Source organism: Oryctolagus cuniculus, chromosome 3, assembly GCF_051225735.1.
Source record: "Oryctolagus cuniculus isolate XC-2025 breed Fujian yellow rabbit chromosome 3, ASM5122573v1, whole genome shotgun sequence".
In the NCBI taxonomy this organism is placed as follows: domain Eukaryota; kingdom Metazoa; phylum Chordata; class Mammalia; order Lagomorpha; family Leporidae; genus Oryctolagus; species Oryctolagus cuniculus.
Genome location: NC_142869.1, coordinates 180,246,627 through 180,268,221, shown reverse-complemented (window position 1 = coordinate 180,268,221; position 21,595 = coordinate 180,246,627). Strand labels below are relative to the sequence as shown.

Below are 21,595 nucleotides of genomic sequence, written 5' to 3'. Positions count from 1 at the left end.
TCTTTGGCCCTCTTCCCCTCTCCTCCCACCTGTCTGTCTGTCTGTCTCTCCCCCTAGTAGCAGCCATACTATTACACTGACATCCTGACGGTGGGCTGTGCGGTGGGAGTCGGCTGCTGTTTCGGGACGCCACTTGGAGGCAAGTGACGCGTCCCCTCCCACCCCAGCCCTGCTCGAGTTTGCTCCTAAGTGCTGGTGTTGCCAGTGTACTTGTTCTAACGGAACAGCTAACTCTCAGGGGGCATTTAGTGCCTGCCAGGCTGCATTTTAAGCATTTATTCTGGCCGAGGACTCTGTGAGACAGGTATTCTGGATGAGAGGCAAGAGCTGAATTACAAAGAAGGCGAGTGATCTGAGCAAGGTCATTCCGGTAATCAGTTGCACAGCCAGGAATTTAAACGAAAACAGTCTCCACAAAACATATTTGTATTATTGGATATTTTTGCCCTACACTTACTGCGTCCTGTAACGGGATTCTGGATACTTCCTGCTCCAAGGGAAACTTTCATTGTGTTGTATTTCATTAAGGATGTAGGAGTCTGGGCAGAGCTTATTAGTTAACAGCAGCCACCCTCTCATCTTGTGGGGATGATTTTTACTCATTCAGAAACTTAATTCTCAATACACTGGAAGTGATGTAACTCAGATTCAACCTGACCAACTCAGAAAAGTTATTTATGAACCAAGGCTCCGTGGGACCTTTGCATCTTGGTTGATATTGGTATTTATAGGTGTCTAATGATTATTTAGCAGATTATGGTAATTTCCCTTTATCCACAGGGGATATGTCCCAAGACTCCCAGCGGATGCCAGAAACTGCAGAAAGTACCAAACCCTAAATATATGGTGTTTTCTCCTATACATGCATACCTATGATAAAGTGTAACTTATAAGTGGGCACAGTAAGAGATAACAACAAAAACTAATGATAAAGTAGAACAATTATAGCAATATGTGAATATGGTCTCTCTCAAAATATCTTTTTTACTATATTAACTCTTCGTATGATGATGATGTGAGATGGTACAAAGCCTGAGTGAGGAGAATGTTAGGTGAATGATGTAGGCATTATGACATAGCATTAGGCTACTACCTAAGGGTGACAAGCATGGCGATACCATGACTTTCTAGCTGACAACCGTAATGGTGAAGTGACTAACAAGTGGTAGCATGGATATGTTGAACAAAGGTATGATTCACATCCCGAGCCAGACAGAGTGAGACGGAGAGAATTCCATCACACTACTCAGAACAAAGTGCAATTTAAAACTTACTGTTTGCTGGAATTTTCCATTTTATATTTTTGTATCATGCTTGTCCTTGGATAAACTAAAACCATGGACACTTACCAAAACCATTGGTAAGTGGGGCATGGGGGAATTACTGTAATGGTAAGCTTTAAACAAGAAGTACTTACAGGGAATTTTAAAGGATAATTGTTCCCTAATAACAATTTAAAGCTGTTTATCCCTTTTGTACATGTATAAGGTGAGATTTCAGATTCTTTCCTTATCATGAATGACTGAAAAATGGATATGGTGAGACAAAGCACTTACATCTGTTTATTTATTCACCCAACCAGTTGCAGCCAGAGTAACAGAGCAGGGATTATATAGATCGTTCACTTGGATTCACTGGTGGTAAAAAGGACACCAAGTTGACAATTGAAGAAACAGAATTACAAGAAAGGCATACGCTCCTTAAATGACCAGCTATTAGAGATTTCTTTTCAATTATGAAAATGTAATCAGTCTCTGCACAGAGTAGTCCTTCATGTAGCTAAAATTACCTGTCTCAGGAATGACATATGGACAAGAGTTTAAAGTCAATGAAAATGAATCATGCTACCTTGTGCTAACAAAATGCACAGCACAAGGAGATCCAGTGAGCAAAGGCACCAGCCGGCGCTCTGTTTGTATATGCAGTGTCATCTCTGGTCATTACAGCCATTAGTCCCTGTCAGTGAAGGACAGCGTGTTTGAATCTCTTCATGTGTTTCTACATATTCACACTTACATTTATACCACTGTTCACCTAAGGCTTAAGGAATGTTTTATATAGAAATAAATAATTGTTTGCTTCATATTGTCTTTAATCAGATTTTTTTTTGAAGATTCATTTATTTATTTGAAAGGCAGAGTTACAGAAAGGCAGAGGCAGAGAGAAGGAGGTCTTCCATCCACTGGTTCACTCCCAAATGGCCACAATGGCCAGAGCTGGGCCGATCCGAAGTCAGGAGCCAGGAGCTTCCTCTGGGTCTCCCACATGGATGCAGGGGCCTAAGGACTTGGACCACCTTCTGCTGCTTTGCCAGGCACATCAGCAGGGAGCTGGATTGGAAGTAGAGCACCTGAGACTTGAACTAGCACCCACATGGGATTCCGGCAGTCCAGGCAGCATCTTTGCCCACTATGCCACACTGTGCCAGCCCCAGCTAGATCTTTTAAAATGAAGAAAATTAGCGTTTTCTTCATAAAACTGGAATTTCTGAGGTGAATAAGGAAGGAAGGGTCTTCTTGGTCCTGTGTAGAGTATGGCAAAAGTAAACACCATAGGGAAGTTATAGATAGCACATTGTTCCTGACACAAGAAATTGTTCATCATTTAGAAATTAAAGTGCTCTGTTCATGTTGTTTGTATTAAGTAGCAAATGATAAGTGTATTTGCAGGTAGCATTACTTGAGTTCCTTTATAAATATAGATGAATTCTGAAAGAAAAAAAATTAGTGTTAAGATAGCACTATATAGGCAGTTGTTAATTTTTTTTAAAAGATTTATTTATTTGAAGGCAGAGTTGCAGAGAGAGAGTCTTCCATCTACTACTGGTTCACTCCCTAAAAGGCCACAACAGATGGGGCTTGGTCAGGCTGAAGCCAGGAGCCAGGGGCCTCCTCGAAGTCTCCCATATGGGTGCAGGGGCCCAAGTACCTGGGCCATCTTCCACTGCATTCCCAGGTGCATCAGCAGGGAATTGGATTAGAAGCCAAGGACTCCAACCCATGCCCATATGGGATTCTAGCACCGCAGATGGTGGCTTAACCCACTATGGTACAGTGCCGGCTCCAGCTGTTAATTCTTAGCACTGATGAAACAAATGTAATTCAACATTCTACTAAAATGTTAAGTGCCTTATTTCTGTATGTCCCAGGCACTATGCTTGATCCTGCACTCTACAAGGTATTCATGGTTGAAAGGGTAGTCAGGCAGGCAAGTGCATCAGACACCACTCAGATAAGTGTCACACGGTAGCCTAGACAAAGTGCAAGTGGGAACTTTCCTCTAAGCTGCCTGGAAAGGCCCATGAAGCTTCATAGTAGTGTTTGATTTGAGGTTTAAATAATAAGTAGGACATTCCAAGAAAGACAGTGAGAACAAGGTATCCAAGCTAGAGGAAAGAGCATTACAAACTCAAGTCCTGGGGAATTATAACTACAATAGATGAGTATTTCTTGGGGGTACAGGACATCATGCACTAGAATGTATATTTTATTCTTTAGGCTAGGATTTGCCCAAATGTGTTTTTTTCAGAACACAGTTTTTTATGGTGTTTTTAGATGTAACATATGAAAATGGTTCCAAGGTCAAATCAGAAAACACTTGCTTTAACAGATTTTTTTAATTGGAAAAATCATCAGGCCATTTGGTTTGCTGATTTACATTATGAATATCCAAAATAGAATCTAAGGCAGTATTTCCCAAAGAACCCCTTTTGCAGGGACTATCTCTTGGGACTTGTAGTAGCTCTTGAACCTGACTTTGGGAAATGCTGTCATGGGTAAATTGAAGCCATGAAAGAATTTTGAAAAAATATGTGACATGGCCAGCTTTGCATATTCATCCAGTCTCTTTGGCACAGGCAAACTGGCCTGTGGATTAGCAGGAATAACCCAAGGTTAACAAGAAGACTATTGTCATAGTCCTCATGCTAGATAATGAGAGACTAAATGCAGAGGCAGAAGGGAGAGAGAATAGGATAATAAAGGTGAGCAGTAGAAAGTAAAACCAATGCCACCTGGTGATTGATTTCACCTGAAGCTGTGAGGCACAAGCAAGGAGAGGGTGCAGGCCAACAGCCAGGTTCCGATAAGGGTAAGTTTGTAGATAGTAGTATTAGGAACCAAGATTGAGAGGAGGGAAAGTGAAGCAGAGCAACTGATTGATTTCATTTTGAGCACATTGAGTTCCAAGTTCCTGTGGCATATGCATGTGAAATCAAGTGTGCAGCCGGGATGATGGGTCTGAAGCTCAGGACGGGGCTGAAAGCACAGCAGCATATAGGTGCAGCTGACACCGCGGGCATAAAGGAGGTTGAGAGAAAGGGTGGCTATGGGTAGCAGGACTGAGAGAGCAAGGGCAGAGTCCTGGCCTCAGGAGAGGCACAGGAGCTGCCAGAGGAGACAGAGAAGGAGTCTAGAGTGAGAGAAGAGAGGGTGTTCCAGAACCTGTGAGGTAAAGTTTGCAAGAGCTGTTTGTGTTTTTAATGCGTTGTTTCCTTTTAGCTGCACATTTAATGTCTGGCTCAGTCTAGTATTAAAATTAGCTCTCATTCCTGAGCATGTAGTGACAGACTGCTAGGGAATGTGTCCCAGATCCACATTGTGGGAAAGAAAACCTAGCCCGGGATTTCAAAAAATCGCTGTAAATAAAATTTAAGTTGGATATTTTACACCCAGGCAATTCAAAACTGACTTTGCTTTTGTTACTGGTTAGAGAGAGACTCCTTCCACCTAATCCCCGCTGTGTCAAATCTTCCGTTAAGGCCAAGAGCCAGCTGTCTTCCCTGATATGATTTAGAGAGCAGGGCAGGAAGGGTGGTTGGAAAACTCTGTTACCCATCGCTTCACTCTGTTTTCTGAAATTCCACCCATTCTCTTCTGTTCTCTTTTTCCTTTCCTGGTCTTTCCTCTCTTGCTCATCGTGAGACTAGGCACTGCGCCCTGATGATGCCCCTGGCACTGTAGTAGACATCGATTTCCAAGGAATTTCCAGCCCTAGAGAAATTGTGTCAGAAATGTGAACACATAACTAGATCTCAGTGGTGCTGATGGTCCACAAATCTGAGCGAACGTGGTGATGGATGCACGGTTTCTACCGGAGGAGCACTGGGGATGGCTTCCTGCACAAGGTGACATGGAGCTGGCCACAAGAAATTCTAAAGTGCAGCAGCCACTCCACGACGGGGCGGCCGGCAGGTGTGCATGATTCAGTGTGGACGGCACCTTTGGAAGAGCAGGTGAAGCTGGGGAAGGATTAGAGAGAGGTGACTTATAGAACAGGGAGAAGAAACCCTCCTGGGATCTGAGACGCTGCCTGAGGAGTGAGCAGGTGGGGGGCTGTGGGCTAACTAGCATGTTCACCACTGAGATAAAAAGAACAAATCTTGCTTATGCCATGGTTTGACTTGAGGCCACCACATCTCCCTGTATCGAATTATGTACTGCTTTTCCTTGGTTCTCCCTCCTCGTTTTTGGTAAAGATGAGATTTAGCTAGGTTTTAGGTAGTTTTGTTTTTACTCTACATCCAACCAGAGTCCAAGCATCTTGTTACTTCAACGTTGCTCCTTATGCTATCAGTGTTCCTTACTTTGTCCCTACCCATTGTTGTATTTATTCTATATATCTACTTCATTTTCTACCCCAGCATCTATTCTCAGAAACAGTACTAGCTAGAAGGACTAATTAGCTTCCCTTTTTCCTCACCCACCTTCTTCAGTATGCTTTATAAAATCTTCTAGCTTTAGTTTTCCCCCTAGCTTTGGCCCTTTTGAGGTGAGTGTTTTATATTAGTTTCCTTTTTAAAGTTTTTGGATGACTCCCCTGCCTTCTTTTCTCGAAATATTGAGTGTTGTCAGCTGCTACAAAGCCCCGCCTAGTTTCCTAATTTCTTTCTTCTAAAGGTCTCACAAGGTATCGAAAGGGGTCGATAGGAGACAGATGGGGCTGTGCAGATCCTGAGCTCTGCCCGGCAACTCCTTCTCTGGAAGCTTTCTCGATTTCCAGCTCTCTGGAGAGTTTTCAACTACTTGTAACCCTCCAGGGGCATCTAACAGTCATGAACCCCTTGCACCTACATTCAAGGAGTGAGCAGGCATGGAACTGATCCTCATGTTTTGGTGGCTGAGCGTCCATCTCATCCCTGTCTTTTCTGTATCTTATTAAATACATCCTCATCTTCAAAAATATAAATTAAAAAGCTAGGGGCAGGCATTTGGTGTAGTGGTTAAGATGCTGTACGGGACACCTGCATCCCAAATCTGATTACCTTGGTTCAAGTTCCAGCTCTTCCTCTGATCCAGGCTCCCTGCTGGTGTGCACCGTGGGAGTCAGTGGGTGCTGGCTCAAATCCTTGGCCCTGCCCAGGGAGACTTGGATCCAAAGTTCTGGGCTCTTGGTTTCGGACTGGCCCAGCCCTGGCTGTTGTGAGCATTTAGGGTATGAACCAGTGGATTGGAGAATCCCTGTCTCTCTGCCTTTCAAATAAAATGAAAGTAAATAAATAATCCTGGTGTGAAGAGGTATGTGGTTAGAGCGTGGAACTCCAAGAGGTCATGGCATTCCAGTACTGCTCTTCCCAGCCGCTAATCAAGTTTTAGCAAAAGCTCCTCAGGTCCGAGGGTGTGGAGTGTGGGAAGTAGCCTTTCCCTTCCTCTGCACCTGACCCTCCCGTGCTGCCCCTGCAGGAGTGCTGTTCAGCATCGAGGTCACCTCTACCTACTTTGCAGTTCGCAACTACTGGCGAGGATTCTTTGCGGCCACATTCAGTGCCTTTGTGTTCCGCGTGCTGGCAGTGTGGAACAAGGATGCTGGTAACAGGCACTCTGGGGGAAGAGGTCGTCTGAAACAGGGGTGCTGGAAATGGGGTGTGGAGGGAAGCTCCATAGGGGGTCTGGAAAAGGAACAGATTTCATTGTTTGGGAAGTGGGACCAAGGCCCAAGGGTATAGGACATGGATACAGGTCATGGAGTGGGGGAGTAAAACCGTAGATGTGGTAGGAAAATGGAAATGAAGGAGAGAACTTGGGGTTCAAGGAAGGAAGGAAGGAGTGCTTGAAACTGGTAGCCTCTGTTGCCCTGTTGGTGGGTCTCTGTGAAGCCCCTGCTGCAACGCTTGCCTTTTCATCCTTAGTCACCATCACTGCTCTGTTCAGAACCAATTTCCGAATGGATTTCCCCTTTGACCTGCAGGAACTCCCAGCCTTTGCTGTCATTGGGTCAGTGGGGTCACCTGCTCTGGGTGTGGTGAGCAGGGAGTGGGGTGAGGCTGTGGATTGGAAGAGACCCAAGCAGGGAAGAAGGTGGGATGGGAATAAATAAAGGGTAAATTGTAGGGGAGGTGGGTAAAAAGGGACGGGGGACAGCCTGGCGTCTGTTTCTGCACAGTGGCCAGGTCCAAGGGAAGAGGGGCTCACGCCTGCAAGGTTCCAACCCTGTAACTTGCACCCTCAGGCTTTGCTGTGGGTTCCTGGGAGCTGCATTTGTGTATCTGCATCGCCAAGTCATGCTCGGCGTCCGGAAGCACAAGGCCCTCAGCCAGTTTCTTGCTAAGCAGTGAGTCACTGCCCTTCCTTTGCCCTACCCATTTGCTTTCTGGTTTCTGTAAGAGTTCTGCCCTTTTTATCTTTGTGGAAGGCATTAAATGACTGCAGGTATCTCCCATTAAAATATAAGGAAGCCCTGATACTGTGAGTAGGCAGCAAGTCATGTGGTCTCCTCTTAAAGATTATATTTTGGCAACGAGAGCGCTCTTTGTTTCAGGAGCTGAGGCTACCATGGGCGACAGGAAACCTGGGCTCGCCAGAGTCAGTGTGGTAGTCACTGGGGGTCGGCTGAGTTGATGGGGAGGGCTAACTCCGGTTTCTTTTCCAGCCGCCTGCTGTATCCTGGAATTGTTACCTTTGTCATCGCCTCATTCACCTTTCCACCAGGAGTGGGTCAATTCATGGCTGGAGAGGTCAGCTCCAGGGGAGTCCGAGGGTGGGGGTCAGGTCACTGAGCCGATGACTAGGTTACTAAGCTAGGACAGGGTCCCCAGTGGAGGGGAAGAGGCAACACAGATGACCCTCAGGCTTCAGAGTGTAGATCATTTTGCCCCACGATAGAAAAAGGCAACCCTTGAATAATGAGACAGGGGAGTAGGGCTTCTTTTTTGTTTGTTTGTTTTAAAGATTTGTTTTATTTATTTGAAAGAGTTACACAGAGAGAGGAGAGGCAGAGAGAGAGAGAGAGAGAGAGAGAGAGAGAGAGAGAGGTCTTCCATCTGATGGCTCACTCCCCAATTGGCCGATCTGGAGCCAGGAGCTCCTTTAGGGTCTCCCATGCAGGTGCAGGGCCCAAGGACTTGGGCCATCTTCCACTGCTATCCCAGGCCACAGCAGAGAGCTGGATCAGAGGAGGAGCAGCTGGGATTAGAACCAGTGCCCATATGGGATGCCTGCGCTTCAGGCCAGGGCTTTAACCGACTGTGCCTCTGTGGAGTAGGGTTTCTAAAGAAGAACCTGTTGCTTCTGCCGCTTCCTCTCACAGCTGATGCCCCGTGAAGCTATCAGTACCCTGTTTGACAACAACACGTGGGTAAAGCACGTGGGTGACCCCAAAAGCCTGGGACAATCAGCTGTGTGGATTCATCCCAAGGTCAACGTTGTCATCATCATCTTTCTCTTCTTTGTCATGAAGGTACTGCTCCCCCACACTAATGACCCCTGAAACCTCTGTTTTCAATGTAGGAACTAACTCGGGGTTTGCATAGTGTAGATGGTCTAGAACTTCATCTGGTTGTCGTCCAACCTAAAAAGACATCATTTGGAAACCACAGCCCAAGTGAATTGCTCATCTATAGACATGAACCAGTATCTGGGTTAATTGCTCCATTCATGTCAACTTTGTGGTGTTTGGCATAATTATAATAACCTTCCTAATGGTTCCTACTTGTTAAATTATTAAGACATTACAGCTGCCAAGAAGACAAGGACAGATAGAGTTTAGCAAGATTTAACTGTGTAAGAGCCTCAGATTAATTAAACCACATATTAGATAATTCCTCCCACATACTAGATAATTAGGTTCTGCATTCTCCTCTTATCTGATTATTCATTTTTAGGTGATTTGCACATTTGTTTTTTCCCCGTTTGTGGGTAATCTCTTTTGAAGAATTTCAAAAGAGATAAGTCATTTTTATTAGTGACTATAAACTATCTTTATAAATGTTATTCTCTCTTTAGGTAGTGAGGTTATGAGGATTTTGCCATTTTCTTGCCTTTTTTTTTTTTTTTTTTGACAGGCAGAGTTAGAGAGAGAGAGACAGAAAGGTCTTCCTTTTTCCGTTGGTTCACCCCCCAAATGGCTGCTACGGCCGGCGCACTGCGCTGATCCGAAGCCAGGAGCCAGGTGCTTCCTCCTGGTCTCCCATGCGGATGCAGGACCCAAGCACTTGGGCCATCCTCCACTGCCTTCCCAGGCCACAGCAGAGAGCTAGGCGGAAGAGGAGCAACCGGGACAGAATCCAGCACCCCAACCAGGACTAGAATCCGGGGTTCCGGTGCCGCAGGCGGAGGATTAGCCAAGTGAGCCACGGCACCGGCTGGATTTTGCCATTTTCAAGTCATTTTCTTCTAACTTCAATTAGGAAACAAAAGTTGATCTCTTTATATAAGTTCTTTTTCATACGTGCCCCCCGAGGATTGTGTATTTATAGAAGTCTCAATTGCTGCCTTATACAGAGACATTTTATTTCCACCCTTGCTGTGACAGCTAGTACAAGTGCTGATTAGTTCTCTCCTTTTTAATGATTACCACTTACTAATATTATGTCTTGCTTAAATATTTCAATATCTTCCTGTATTAGGGTTCTCATTTATACATTTGTCCACATGAACATTCATACTTTGGACTACTTTGCTATTAACCTATTTATGATACCTTTTATGAATATACATGTTCCCAGGATATGAGTCACTAGTTATATTTATATTGTAATTATTACAGCAGGTTCATTTTCTCAATTATGTTATATAGCACTCACTATGTGCCAAGTACATAATACTTGTTTGTAGATCTTTGGCTAATCGTTCACTTGCAGTTGAAAATTATTTTAAAATTCCCTTCTTTGTTTTTCCCCTGCTCATTTAAGATACTTGCCAGTGATCTCATGATTAGAGATGCTTGATGCTTGACACACGAGGTTTCAACTTCGTCACTCCCAGTCTCAGGGTTTGCTGTCAGTTTCTGGAAGTTTTATCTCTGTTATGTTCTTCCTCAGTCTCCACTACATGGATTAATTGGGTCAACAGCTTCCATATTTTACATACCCACTTTAGAAATGTAATCATCTTTTCATTTCTTCCTTCAAAATATTTTATATTTTTATCATAAAGAAGTTCTCAGTGTCGTGTTAGGGATTTGATTTTTGGACTTTTCTTATAGAGTTCATCTTCTGTAATTTATGAACCCTAATTTCCCATTATTCTTTGTTGAGTGTACAAGCCCATCTACAGTAACCAAGTCCAACTCTGATGGGATGCTAGAATTCATTGTCTAATGATATTAACTGTGTTTTTCTTATATACCTCTAGACTGAGATATATGGTAACACAGACCGTATATATTTTAAAATGTTAAGATTTTGAAAAACACAATTCTGTTTAATTTTCAACATTCCTACTTTCCCTGCCCCCCCCCATTCCATCTCCCCAGATTCCCAAGTATGTATCTGGATTCCACTTCACAGATGAGCGCTTATTTTGAGAAAAGTACTTGGGTCATATAGGAAGACTCAACTGTATGTCACCATCATTAATTTCTGACTGAATTATATCCTTGATAATGTGCATATCAAGAAACTCACCTCCTGGGCTGTCTTTCATGCTCAGTAGCTTGCAGCAGGCCTGTGATGCATATAAACATAAACCACTCAGTGCTCCCACCCATGGTACTACCCAGTTATCACTGCTTTCCAGTACTTCACTTTGTAATCACTGGACACACAACTGTGCCCTTATTTTTTTCCCAAAGTGTGGGAAATAGGACACATGGCCAAATTAAAATACAAAAGTGACAAAAACTGTTTTTCCACAGTCTGATTTGAACTTCAGCCCATGTGGTCTTCTACAGTGTCAGTACAGGCAGAAAAGATCCTCATCTCAGCTCTTTCATAGCACTGATGAAGGGAACCTTCATCAACCTCTAGACAGAGAAAGTGCGATCATGGTATCAGTCAAGGGCTTTTACAATGAAATGAATATAATTACAACTTGTCAGCTCCCCTTTCAGAAGATGAACGTTATCACCAAGTATCATTAAGGTGTCAGCACAACCTGGGGCTCTGTAGAATTCTTTTTGCCTTGTCTTCATACCACTCCTTCTTCAAAGGGCTGAAATAGAGTGAAACCTTTGATAATGGATTTCTGGTCTCCCTGTTCTCTAGAATTGGATGTTTAAAATCTTGGGAATTATCTGTGCTCCACATCACTTCTGTATCTTTTCTCTCATGTGCTAGAGCTTAAAAAAATATAGTGGGCTAATCTCATGTGTCATCCTTTGTGTTAAATGAATGGATAACTTCAGTGCCCTCTGATCCTGATGCTGCTCCTACACATCTCTTGGAGGATAATCTAAGATTCATCTTCTGACATCAGAGTGATTGGCCACCTTTTATTTGTGTTACTGGAGTTTTCAAATTAACTTGAGCCCACAAAATCCCCTATGGCTTTCATGTACTTGTTTCAAAGAGTTGGAACAGGGTAGTTCAAGGAATCACTTACCAGGCTTAAAGTGCAAGTGCCTAGAACTGTCTCCAGGCAGTCTGATGCGTAGCGTCCCATGGGGCTGGTCATCTGCATTTTAAACAAGTTTGCCCTGGGTAAGTGTTCCTCTTAGGTGCTTTAGCAGATATTAGCTTTGAGAAGGCCTTTTCTGCTTTACATGAATACAGGGATGCTTCAAAAAGTTTGTAGGAAAATGGAATTGTGCAAAAAGCTTAGGAAATCCATGGATAAGTTTTTACATTGCACATTTCCACGATCTTTTGGGAGACTCTGCATATTATTTGACCAAGTAATCTTCTGTCCTTCCTACCTACTGCCTACCTTGTCTACCGACCTACCTACCTACTTAAATTTACTGAACACTGTGCCTATGCACAGAGAAGGCAGAAATAACAAGATACACTCTCTACCCTCTCTAGTGTCCTCATTTTGCATAGTAGACTTTGTACTTTGCTACTGTTTTAAATAGTTATGTTCTCTCTTGAAAAAATACAAGCTTGGAGCTCTTGGGATGCAGTTTTCTCAGGGTCCTTGTCATTACCTCTTGACATCATCCCTGGTTTAGGAGAATTCTTCTTAAGATCGGGAAATTGAGAAATTTTTTTCCAATTGGTTTACAATGCAATGGGTACAATTTTAAAATAGTAAATACTTTAATCCTGATAGTTTATTCTGACCTTTAGCTGCTACTATCTTGCACCTAATTAGTCTGAGATACTTTTCCCAGATTGGCTTGCTTGTTTTGGAAACAATTTGCAAACAGTTGCTTAGTATATATTATGTCTTATACTTTTATTTTTTTACAGATATTCCAAAAGTTCAACCGATATTCCTTTTTCCATTCTATTTATCAATTCTTTTGTACTCTTTTCCTCAGAATACACATATTGCTTTTGCTAAAATTGTCCCGATTACTACTGGACTACAACCTTACAAATTGGCCCTTAGAGATGTTTTCTATTATACCTGCTGACTTATCTGGCTTTCTCAATTTGCCCATCCAGTATGGTTGGAGACATCTGATTTTTGATATTTGCTTAGGTGATTTAACGTCAAAGCAAATGATCCATGTTTTTCTGGGAGGTTTGCCATTTAGATGGCTTTGTAAATGGTTATAGCAAAGCTAAACTGATCACACACTAAGTTACTAAGACATTAAGATATCTGCCTCTTAGAGGTGGGCCTCCTTTTCAGAAACATAACCTGACTAGGAAAAGGAATGCTTCAGCTTCAAGAGTTTCAAGCTACACTGTTGAGGTGTATTTTCTAGGCTAAGTAGAGACGGTGGGCAGAAGTCCTTTGGCGGCTGCACTCCCTGTTCTAGATTGCCAGAAGGCAAACACAGTCACTCAAAGCAGAAGGGATTTGGGATAGCCAACTTTTTTGTCATGTTGTGTTTGGTGAGCTCTTAGCTTAACAGCTCCGTGTTTTCGATTCTGGAGGACAGGTGAAAGACAAGAAGGCTTCACTATCCAGGATTTCTGTGACTCTTGAAGCAGGAAGGAGGATAGAGGGAAGGGAGTTGGCTGTGTATGCATGTGTTCCGGGCCAAGTTTAGAGGGTATTCTGATGCTTCTTTTCACCCTAGTTCTGGATGTCCATCGTGGCCACCACTATGCCCATACCCTGCGGAGGCTTCATGCCCGTGTTTGTGTTAGGTAAGTTCTGATGGGAGGCCTGGGCTCTTCCCGAGAGCCTCAATCCAGATATGGAGAAAGTAAGGAAAAGTCTGTGATGCTGCAGGTCTTTGTCTTAGCATCCCAGGAGAGACTGGCCTGAAACCATGCAGGATAAGGAACTTGGATCTCATCACATCCTTCCACTTTTCTCTCTAGGAGCCGCGTTTGGAAGGCTGGTAGGAGAGATCATGGCCATGCTATTCCCTGATGGTATCTTATTTGATGGCATTATCTACAAGATCCTACCTGGGGGCTATGCAGTAATTGGTGAGACACATTCCCATCCCAAGCACTGAGTTCCCAAAATGCCTACATTCAGACTCTCCCATTATATCTTCATTCTAGGTACATAATATCATATTTTTAAAAGATTTATTATTTTATTTGAAGGGCAGAGTTACAAAGAGGCAGAGAAAGAGAGAGGTCTTCTATCCACTGGTTCACTCTCCAAATGGCTGCAATCGCTGGAGCTGGGTCGATCTGAAGCCAGGAGCTTCTTCCGGGTCTCCCATGTGGGTGGGGTTCAGGGGCCAAGGACTTGGGCCATCTTCTACTGCTCTCCTAGGCCTAGCAGAGAGCTGATTGGAAGTGGAGCAGCCAGGACTTGAACTGGTGCCCATGTGAGATGCCTACACTGCAGGTGGCAGCTTTACCTGCTATGCACAGTGCCAGTCCCATATGTTTTTTTTTTTTTTTTTTTTTTTGACAGGCAGAGTGGACAGTGAGAGAGAGAGACAGGGAGAAAGGTCTTCCTTTTTCCGTTGGTTCACCCTCCAGTGGGCCCTGCGGCCGGCGCGCTGTGGCCGGCGCACCGCGCTGATCCAAAGCCAGGAGCCAGGTGCTTCTCCTGGTCTCCCATTTGGGTGCAGGGCCCAAGCACTTGGGCCATCCTCCACTGCACTCCCTGGCCACAGCAGAGAGCTGGCCTGGAAGAGGGGCAACCGGGACAGAATCCGGTGCTCCGACCAGGACTAGAACCTAGGGTGCCAGTGCTGCAGGTAGAGGATTAGCCTATTGAGCCGCAGCACCGGCCCCCATATAGTTTTAATTTAGTACTATTTAATTCTATTTTATCCACATAATCAGTCCTTGGCTCTGACTCTCATTAGCTCATATTGAACTTCTATAAGGTTGGTTTCATGGTGTTGAAAGGGGATTATGGAGATAAAAATGAGATAATAAAAGTGAATACACTAGGATTGTGTGTGCATGTTTGATAAGGATTCTTTTTCCTTCCTAAGAATCATGGGACCAATAGTGCAGGTGACTGGCTCAGATTCACTCAACCTGAACTGTGCCAGTACTGATGGAGACTGAAAGCAGAGCAGTAAGAGCTGAGAAACATGAGCTCTCGATTTATTCCTGCCAGGTGTTACCTAGATGATCCTAGAGCAGGTTAGCTGCTTCACTTAGTTCTTTAATCTAAAATGACTTCTGAGATAGAGCCACTTCTAATGCAGCAATCAATTTAGTCCCCAGGGTCATTATGCCTCCTCCCTCCCTTCTCTTTTTACCAAAACCCCATAACACATAAGGCCATGCCTCCCCTTTTAGAGAAACACTAATAGCTCATATGGTACCATTATCATAGTCCCTTTACAAAAGCTGTGTTCATAAATCAAAGTCATATCCTCTTATTCCCCATCTTCATACCTTTCGGATCACCCTCCCTGGTGTACCTTGTCCAATATGTTTTGTGATAGTTTGGTTCCGAAATACATTGCATGCACCAGCAAGTAATGTTATGCCTTCAATATATCCCATTTGTGACTTTTTCTTGTTACATTTTCTTTTCTTTTCTTTTCTTTTATAATGATAAGGCCCTTTATTTCTTTTCTTTTCTTTTCTTTTTTTTTCTTTCTTTTTTTTTTTTTTTGACAGGCAGAGTTAGTGAGAGAGAGAGAGAGACAGAGAGAAAGGTCTTCCTTCCATTGTTTCACCACCCCCCCAAAATGGCCGCTATGGCCGGTGTGCTGTGCCAATCCAAAGCCAGGAGTCAGGTGCTTCCTCCTGGTCTCCCATGCGGGTGCAGGGCCCAAGCACTTGAGCCATCCTCCACTGCCTTCCCGGGCCACAGCAGAGAGCTGGGCTGGAAGAGGAGCAACCAGGACAGAACCAGTGCTCCAACCGGGACTAGAACCCAGGGTGCCGGCGCCGCAGGTGGAGGATTAGCCTAGTGAGCCATGGTGCCAGCCTCTTGTTACTTTTCATGTATACTTTCCCGACATTTTCCCCATAGGATATTTCTACCATATATTAAATGAGAAATACAGTTGATATATAAGTCAGAAAACAAACAAAATAGGCAAGACCAATTCTGTCTTCACAGAACTTCTAGAATCCATAAAGGTTTTGATCTGTAATGGCCTTAGAAATCATTTAAGGACTCCTTTTGCTTTACAGAGGAGAGCACAGTATTCTACAATAATTAAGATCTACTCATACAGTTGAGAAATAATAGAATCGGGATCTTACGCAGATCTTACTTATCCAAGTCCACAGCATGTTCTTGGCTTTTCACTGCATTCAATCATTAATTATTTTCATCAAGATAAAGTGTCTAACTGGATTTTAAAATGTTTAGTTAAGATTCATTCAAACTTTTAAAAGCGAAGAATGGATAGGACATCAATATCTTTACATTAAAAATGAAAATTTTGACACAAATTTTTTTATTTGCTGAAAGTAACAGAATATCAAAATGATGATTTTTCTGACAGTTCATCATTTTAGTTTCTACTGTTAATAATTATTGCATGAGTGTTGGCACTGAAAGAGTCATGTTTCCCATCCTGTATCATTCCATCACATCCCTCTGTGTCCGGCCTGCCAAGGGCGTCATCCCTAATCCACTGGTGTATTTTTGTGTCATTATAGGAGCAGCAGCATTGACTGGCGCCGTGTCCCACACAGTCTCCACAGCTGTGATTTGCTTCGAATTAACGGGTCAGATTGCTCACATCCTACCCATGATGGTGGCTGTTATCTTGGCCAACATGGTGGCTCAGAGCCTACAGCCCTCCCTCTATGACAGCATCATCCAGGTCAAGAAGCTACCCTACTTGCCTGACCTTGGTTGGAACCAGCTCAGGTCTGGGACACTAGCTGGGATTAGTTCATATTTGGTGGGGGGTGGGAGGTTCTGAGGTTGAGATTGAAGTCAGGGTCAGTGTTTAGGAGCATTGTTTTTAATTATTTCCTTGTTCCCATGTACTTAATAAATACTGTAAGTGACTGAGTTCATGGCCAACCTCATGGAAGGAACGGAAGGGATAGCAAAAGTATAGATAAGGTGGGGTTAACCCACCATGCTTTCTCCCTCCATAGCAAATTTACAATCTTTGTTGAGGACATCATGGTACGTGATGTGAAGTTTGTTTCAGCTTCTTGCACATATGGGGAATTGCAAGCCCTGCTCCAGACCACCACAGTCAAGACTTTGCCACTGGTCGATTCAAAAGGTTAGTGAGAAGGAACGAAGCATACTCCTGAGGTGAGACAGAGAAGCCAGTGTGGTATGGGTTTGTCTTTAGGGCCATCCAATCTGCTATGGGAAGCCCAGCTTGCACTCCTTAGAGAACACGGTCATGCTCAAGGAAGGGAAATTACAGCCATACCTCATGCACAGGAAGACAATTAAACTCCAGTTAAAGAAACATAGTTGACTCTCATTCACAGTAGCCTTGTTCTAAAAGTCGCCATGAGCACACATGGAATTATCAACTGCTGTACTGAACAGCTGCTTCTAGAGGAGGTACAAGGATAGGTTCCTGCGGACCTCTGGTCACATTCTGTCATTTGTTTCTGTTTAAATGCAACTTATTTAATGGGTGTAATTGACTCATTAACACTGAACTCACCAACAACAGTGCTACAGCTCATGCCTGAGTGAAGTGTGTCCAACACACAGACGTCTCTCCTTCATGAGGCACATCCCAGATTCCTTCCTGAGCATAGAGATATGAACTAGACAGCACTGCAGCATTATGTTGGGGCCACTGTAGGCAGCAAAATCACCAACACTAAGCACAAAAATGTTGAAAATGTGGCATTAAATGGGCTGCAAAAAGAACGCTTATTTAGGAAAACTAAAACAAGAAGGCAGAGCACTGCTTTGCTCAACCTCAGCTGGGAACACAGGCACTGGGCAGCTCGAATTTTTGGTTGCTCTGCATATGTCTGAATTACAGTAAACACACTTCCAGTATTGACTTCGGGTTGTATTTTGGTGACCAGGCAAATGAACAGTTAGGGAACCCATGAAGAATGAGCATCAGCTATCAATCTCACGGCCTGTCACAGGCCCTTTGCCACTTAACTAAACCATACCTGTCCTTTTTTTTTTTTTTTAAGCGTCTTCTGACCAGGTTCTTTTTTATTTATTTATTTATTTATTTTTATTTTTTGACAGGCAGAGTGGACAGTAAGAGAGAGAGAGACAGAGAGAAAGGTCTTCCTTTGCCGTTGGTTCACCCTCCAATGGCCACCGCAGCGGGCCCACTGCAGCCAGCGCATCGCGCTGATCTGATGGCAGGAGCCAGGTACTTATCCTGGTCTTCCATGGGGTGCAGGGCCCAAGCACTTGGGCCATCCTCTGCTGCCTTCCCGGGCCACAGCAGAGAGCTGGCCTGGAAGAGGGGCAACCGGGACAGAATCCGGCGCCCCGACTGGGACTAGAACCCGCTGTGCCGGCGCCGCAAGTCGGAGGATTAGCCTAGTGAGCCACGGCGCCGGCCCGTATCTGTTCTTTAATGCCCAACTTGAGGAGCTGTTAGCGTTGCACTTGGAGGGGAGGTGTGCGTGGTTTCCGTAACGGTGATTCACGTTAGTTCACTCTCTCCCTTCACCTCCCTTCCCGCCCACCTCCAGCATTCAACCTGCTTTGTATTATTTCTGACTGTGGTTTACATATCTTGTCTTTCTCTCTAGATTGAGTTTTTTGGAAGGTAGAGACTATAACTTCTCTATCCCCAGAGTGCCTTGTTATAGATATTTATTGGCTAGTCAATAGTTGAATATTTCTCTAGTGTTTGAATACGTGTAACAGAAAAATCATGTAGGATCATTTGAAGTCATTGAGACTGTTACCTTTAATTTCAATCATCAGAATCTCCAGTTTTCTCACATATGATTGGTTCAAATATTTCCTTACATCTCAGATACATCCTAAAGCAGGGAGTGAGGTGCAAAGAGATGCAGGCTTTCATAATAAGGACTAGGACTTCACCAGTCTTAGTAACCCTGTGCAGTTTCATGGCCTTAACACTTAAAGAAAACGTGACTGATAGCAGAATTTCTATAAACATGCCAAAGACCCCAGGAGACAGGCATTTTGTTTCAGCCCTAAGGCCTAGGTTCTTTAAGTACTGAGATCTCAGCAGGAGTCTCCCGTTCCCCTGTTCCAGGATAGAGGAGGTAACCTGTGAATTCCCGAGACGGCTTCCAAAGTGTTCCCATCTCAGCGTCCCAAAGGCTTCCCCTCTCTCTGTGTGGCCAGGGTTGAGTGTCTCTTCATACCTTTGAGCTCACCTGGTTGTAAACAGTCTGTAAGGGCTGCGTGGAAATAAGAACACATTAGCATCAATTAGCGTGCTTGCAAGTGCTAAATGGGTGACATGAAAGGCTCGGGTAGGTCCGGCCTGCTCGGTCTGACCCGAGGTTGCAGGAAGAGAGGACACGCCGCGCAGGGCTGCCGCAGCTCCCGAGCGGGCAGAGCCTAGGGTAGCGGGGAGGCTCAGGCTGAGCGTGCATCTTCCCCAGATTCCATGATTCTGCTGGGCTCCGTGGAGCGCTCGGAGCTGCAGGCCCTCCTGCAGCGCCACCTGAGTCCTGAGCGGAGGCTGCGGGCGGCGCAGGACATGGCGCGCAAGCTGGCCGAGCTGCCTTTCGACGGCAAGGCGCGGGGGCTCCCCGGCGGCGCGCCCCAGGGCCGGCCCGAGTCCTTCGCCTTTGTGGATGAGGATGAGGACGAGGACCCCTCCGCCAAGACCGAGGTGACCGAGCTGGGATAAATCGGGGCAACGGGACAGGCGTCAGCAGGGGTCGCCAGCGACATCTCCACCGGTCGGTGATGGCTGGGCTGGGCTGTGACAGGAGCAGGGAGGGTAGGTGAATTCTGCATCTGGCGCGAAGGGACCAGTGCCTGGGGCCCAGGGACAGACGGAGGTGCGGGAATTCTGAACTGGGGGTGTGTACGGGGGGCAGAGTTAGGCTTCCCTGCACCCGTAGCGGTAAAAGCAGAGGAACACACAAGGCAGCCTCTTCTCTGAGAATTTGTACCGTTTCTTACAGCTGCCTCCACTTCCTCCACCCCCTGCTCCTCAGCCCTTCCCTGCTGCGCCACCATCCTCTGAAGAGCCCAACGGGCCCCTGCCCAGCCACAAACAGCAGCCAGAAGCCCCAGAGCCTGCAGGTGAAGACCCTCGACATGGCCCCTGTGGGTATCTGCACCCCCCTCCACTCAGGGCCACCCTAGGAGGAGGTGCTTGGTCATCTTTCTCTGTATTGCCCGGTCAAGAGTGGGGGCAGAGGTGGATGTAGGGGAGAAGAGAGGCGTCTACAGAGGGGGCAAGTACAGTCCTCCCAGGAGCCCCTGGTCGTGTCCTCTGGGACAGACACCATTTCTGTTTCCATCCGCTCACACCTCTCAGGTGGAAGACCCTCCATCTTCCAGTGCCTGCTGCGCTGCTTGCTGGGCAGATCTCGCCCTGCGAAGAAGAAAACAACCCAGGTGAGAGGAGATGTGTGGCGAGGACGAGGGCAAGGGAGGCTGACTCAGCAGCAGGGCAGGGACCCCGCTGAGGAGCTGACCCACCGGAGGGGCTGATGGTTTGGAAGGAGGCACGTTGTCCCGGACTGGGAGAAATGGCTGTTGGCCAGCGTGGGAAGACAGGGGATGGGACTTGCACCTGTGTCTTTCTTCTCTAGGATCCCACCGATTTAGTGGACAACATGTCACCTGAAGAGGTACGTAAGGGAAGCAGCAAGCTGGGCTGGGTGTTGTCACGGAAGATGCTGCTAGCTTTTTCTTTTTTAGTAATTGTGTTGTCAGAATGGAAATACATGCGTGTAGACAGGAAAGCGTGTTAAGAGGTTGGAATAAGGTAGGATTGTGGAGGGACATGGTGGCATTCTCAGGACAAACTCATCTCAGAAGGGGTAAGCTTTGAGTGTCCACGTGTGAACGGTGACACGGTGCTAAAATGAGCTTTGAATCTTTTAGAAATAAGGGATGTCTGACCAGGCAGTGGCTACTCAGGATAGACAAGCTTCCCTGATGTAAAAGGGCACCACGGAGCCAGCCCTGAAAGAAAACAATGGGGAAGATTTACATCGGAACTACAAAGGGGGAGGGCGCGCCCTGAGACTGCTGGCAACTGGAAGTTTTCAGGCAGCAAGACTTGGGAAGAGCTTGGACGCAAAGGCGGATGGCAGTGGTGTGTGGTCAGGACAACGGCCTATTACCTAGGGGAGGGAGCTATCAAGTCTGTGAGAGAGAAACCAAGCATGCTTAGTGCTTCTGGTCACGGGGAGTGAACTGGATGAGAAGCAATGGTCGGGAATAGGCAGCTAAATAGTGCCAATCAGAACATGCCCTAGGAGTTCCGGGGGAACCGGAAGAATCCATTAGCAACTATTCTGCACAATAAAAGATATGCAGGCTCCCTGCGAAGACTGGAGAGGAAGAGCTTTTACAGCATGTAGCTGATGAAAAACCGTGACGGATACCATTTTAAAATAAACATCCTGTTGGACGTGCAGAATAAATATGTACTGAAGATTGAAAGCACTTCAGGTTAGAGAAAGGGGTTGTGAGTGACAGGAGAGAAGAGAAACCTTCCCTCTCTCCCCTTTCCATCTTACACACACACTTCTGACACATGCCTTCTGGAAAAGTCAAATAGATGGTTGCAGAAGAAGAAGAGCTACCTCTGCCCACAGGTGGGAATTGGAAGGGCCATAGCTGCGATTGAGGAGTACTTTGCTAGGCTGCTGAATCCAACTAGATAGACAGAGAGAGAGAGAGAGAGAGAGAGAGAGAGAGAGAGAGAGATATAGATAGATAGATAGATAGATAGATAGATAGAGATAGATATATAAAGATAGAGATAGATAGAGATAGATAGAGAGATAGAGATAGAGATAGATGGATAGAGA

General features: G+C 45.3%; 1 protein-coding gene across 12 annotated transcripts in view; it reads left to right on the top strand.

The window, feature by feature from the left end:
• The window catches only part of CLCN1 (chloride voltage-gated channel 1), a 34,043-nt gene that overhangs the window by 7,747 nt on the left and 4,701 nt on the right, over positions 1 to 21,595 (top strand). For 4 of the 12 annotated variants that reach the window (XM_089329612.1, XM_089329613.1, XM_089329614.1 and 1 more), the window contains 14 exons: positions 61 to 139; positions 6,681 to 6,806; positions 7,127 to 7,295; positions 7,447 to 7,548; positions 7,867 to 7,951; positions 8,524 to 8,673; positions 13,348 to 13,417; positions 13,595 to 13,705; positions 16,316 to 16,529; positions 16,766 to 16,899; positions 19,199 to 19,431; positions 19,730 to 19,850; positions 20,089 to 20,168; positions 20,366 to 20,404. In XM_089329612.1, coding sequence (XP_089185738.1) covers positions 61 to 139; positions 6,681 to 6,806; positions 7,127 to 7,295; positions 7,447 to 7,548; positions 7,867 to 7,951; positions 8,524 to 8,673; positions 13,348 to 13,417; positions 13,595 to 13,705; positions 16,316 to 16,529; positions 16,766 to 16,899; positions 19,199 to 19,431; positions 19,730 to 19,850; positions 20,089 to 20,168; positions 20,366 to 20,404 — 1,713 coding nt within the window. Of the gene's footprint in view, positions 1 to 60; positions 5,234 to 6,680; positions 6,814 to 7,126; positions 7,296 to 7,446; positions 7,549 to 7,866; positions 7,952 to 8,523; positions 8,674 to 13,347; positions 13,418 to 13,594; positions 13,706 to 16,315; positions 16,530 to 16,765; positions 16,900 to 19,198; positions 19,543 to 19,729; positions 19,851 to 20,088; positions 20,169 to 20,365; positions 20,405 to 21,595 lie in introns of those variants that run through there. The other 8 variants (XM_002711951.6, XM_089329616.1, XM_089329617.1 and 5 more) reach the window with 8 other exon arrangements.